The 3,099-nt window shown below is 42.7% G+C and overlaps 1 protein-coding gene across 1 annotated transcript in view; it reads left to right on the forward strand.

Annotated features, from left to right (window-relative positions):
* RAB39A (RAB39A, member RAS oncogene family) overlaps positions 1 to 3,099 on the forward strand; it is a 10,172-nt gene that overhangs the window by 379 nt on the left and 6,694 nt on the right. The window contains exon 2 of the mRNA XM_017729519.1: positions 3,011 to 3,015. Coding sequence (XP_017585008.1) covers positions 3,011 to 3,015 — 5 coding nt within the window. The remainder of the gene's footprint in view (positions 1 to 3,010; positions 3,016 to 3,099) is intronic.

Raw genomic sequence — 3,099 nt, forward strand, 5'->3', positions numbered from 1 at the left:
GGCTGCCGGGCACACCCTGCTGCCCTCCCGGCCCTGTACCCTCCTCATCCGACACATCTCTGGCCCCAAGGACTTTACCTTGCCCCCCAGCACATTTCCATTCACCCAATTGTTGCCCCAAACAGTCCTCCACCCCATTGCCTGCCAGTGGTCCTAGCCCTGTGGCCCACCATCTCTCTTGCCCCACTGTCCACCAGTTCCTTTTCAAGAGTTTCCTTCCTCACCCTTTCCCCTCAGACACACCAAAGAACAGCTACCCTTCTCCTCCCAGCTCTCACTGTGGGGTAACAAGTGGCCTTGTCCTGTTTCTTTTTCCCTCCCTCATCTTGCCCCTGAAGTCCTGGACCTAACATAGAAATTCCTCCTCCACATTCTTTTCTTTCTTTGCTGCAAGAGCCCTCTGCCTAACTCTGCATTTCTTACTTTGTCATCCCCTCCGAACTCATCCTCCCCTGCAGTATTTCCCTCTGCCATTAACTCTCCCATGCAATCTGGAGACCAGGCCACCTCCCAGCTCTTCCTCCTTCCAGCACAGCAGCACCGTGTGCACCAGTGCAGCCGTGACAGTGTGGAAGCCATTGGGCAGCCAGCTTCAGTCCCTTATTAGTGTTTTATCTGCCTTCTGCACCTGCTGTGATCTGATGATTGCTTCACTACTACCTCTACCATTTATAATGTAGCTAAACTAGCTCAAATGCTGCACTGAGTATTAAATACTCTCCTTTCTCCCCTTTGTTACAAACAGGTAGCAAAACTACCCTCTTTTCCTTCCCCAGAAGTCTCAGTCATTTCCCAGTTTACAAGCTGATACTGTCACTCACTCACTCTTGTATCTCCGTTGTATCTGTAGTACTTGCCACTTCAGGCAACTTCTGTATGGATTTTAGTTTGGACTTGGGGTTCAATAGATGTGAATTCATGGCACGGGCAAATGCGTAGCCCATCTCCGTGCACCTGAACTGTGCACCTGTTGTTACTGGAATGCTAGCAGGAGGATTGAAACGGGCCTTTTCACTGGCCAAAATCAATTCCTCTGTACTCCCTGTCTTCCATCGCAACAGTTGTGCAGATTCCCACACCCAGCTGAAGAGGTGGGATTGCATTGTTTTAGTGGGGGACAACTTTTTTTTTCTCTATGATAAGCCTTAGAGTGAAACAACAAACAAGGTTCCTGGGCTTGCATGAGTCACAACTTCAGATGTATTTTTGTAGGTAGGCTTCTGAAGGGTTAGCAAAGAAATTAACAATGTTAATGGAAAGCTCTTAGCATTTTTCACCCTCTTTGTGCTCTCCAGACAGAATGCAGAATACTTGTAAATGAGTGACTAAGAGTGTACAGTCTCTTTATTTTGAATGTGCTGACATATAGCCAGGATGGCCAATGACAAGACACTCAACTGAAAGAAATGCAAATGCACAGAATCTTGCATACATTTAAAATCAAATTATAGTCATCCTTTAACCCCAGAGTGCTCAGGGAATATACACTGATGAGTCATGCAGTCAGCTGCTCTTAAATTTACCTCTGTGTTTTTTCTAAGACTCAGAAGATACAACCTGAAGAAAGTCGTTTTAAATATTTGCATTTGTTTTTCTGCTAAGAGTTTCTTGTCAGTTGGTGTACTAAATATCATGGTGTTTAATGTATAGTCTGTTTTACATTTAGTCAAATAAATTACAAATATTTTATTAAGTTACACCACAGGTTTAAATGTTGCACATTCCCTTCTCTGCTAATGGAGAACACTACAGATCACAAGCAAAGACGATCTTAGGGAAGAGCTAATTACTCCAAGAAGTTATCTAATTCTGGGGAACACCAAGCAGTTTGCAGTTCTGATTTCCAATTCTGCTCTGGCTCACTTGCATTGGGATTTTAGAGGAGGTAAAACCTGTCTTTAAAGCTCCCTGGGGAGTTCCCTGGATGCAGGGCAAACTACTGGCTGCATAATAATCCCCTTCTTTTGGTCCCAGGCATTAGGGACATTCCCAGGGGAAAAGTAAGGTGTGACACACCTGCCATTACAATCTCTTAAAAAATGTCATGTACTTTCTCGGAGGAATTATTTGGAAAAAATTCTCACGTCTCTAGTTCATTGATTATTCCGTATTTGAACTGGATTTCATGCATTGGCTTAGAAATCATCTTTAACACGCCCTGACAGGGCAGTTATTGAATATATTTATTTTGACATCAGTAAGGCATCACTAAGCAGCATCTCCCATTGTCTGAGGTGCCACATGGACAACAACATAATCACTAACACCTTTAACACCTTACTAGAACAAGAACCTACAGACGTGCAGTATAGCCTCAGGTCTGTAATGCAGATTAACGAAAATGAAGGGTAGACCCTCAGTTTCTTTCTATGTTCAGATCAGTCATTTAGAGAAATCTGCTACTTTGGCTGTGTTTTACATCATCTACTTTGCTATGATTTTTGTTTGTTTGTTTAATTTTCCCGTATTTAAATCCAATAATATATTAAATCATGAAACCGCCAATGCTATAAAATGCTCAGTAGTGGTGCTAAGACTGAGAGCTCATTTAAGTAGAGGCAAAATATTGTGGGGGTGATTCCACTGACCCACTTTTTAGTAGACCAGAATATTAGATACATTCTGCTTCTAGCACGTCTTGAAAATAAAACTCTATCCTATTCTTTTTCAGTAAGCAATATGTATTTTCAAAAGTAAGACCATTAAAATGTAGTCTTTAGTCATAGTATAAAAACAACTCTTCAAAATTAGATAAAGCTTCTAGTGAAAGTTTGGTTCATCTGGTAAAGATCAGTAAGATCATAATGAAAAAGAAACACCGTGACTGCCTTAAAGCCTCCCTAAACCATAGTCTGATGTGATTATACAAAGACTTAGAGAATCATAGAATATCCTGAGTTGGAAGGGACCCACAAGGATCATCAAGTCCAACTCCTGGCCCTGCACAGGACAACCCCAAGAATCACACCAGGTGCCTCAGAACATTGTCCAAATATGCTTCTTGAACTCTGTCAGGCTGGTGCAGTGACCACTTCCCTGGGGAGCCTGTTCCAGTGCCCAACCACCCTCTGGGTGAAGAACCTTTTTCTAATATTCAGC

The sequence above is a fragment of the Corvus brachyrhynchos genome, unplaced genomic scaffold (assembly GCF_000691975.1).
Source record: "Corvus brachyrhynchos isolate BGI_N302 unplaced genomic scaffold, ASM69197v1 scaffold253, whole genome shotgun sequence".
In the NCBI taxonomy this organism is placed as follows: domain Eukaryota; kingdom Metazoa; phylum Chordata; class Aves; order Passeriformes; family Corvidae; genus Corvus; species Corvus brachyrhynchos.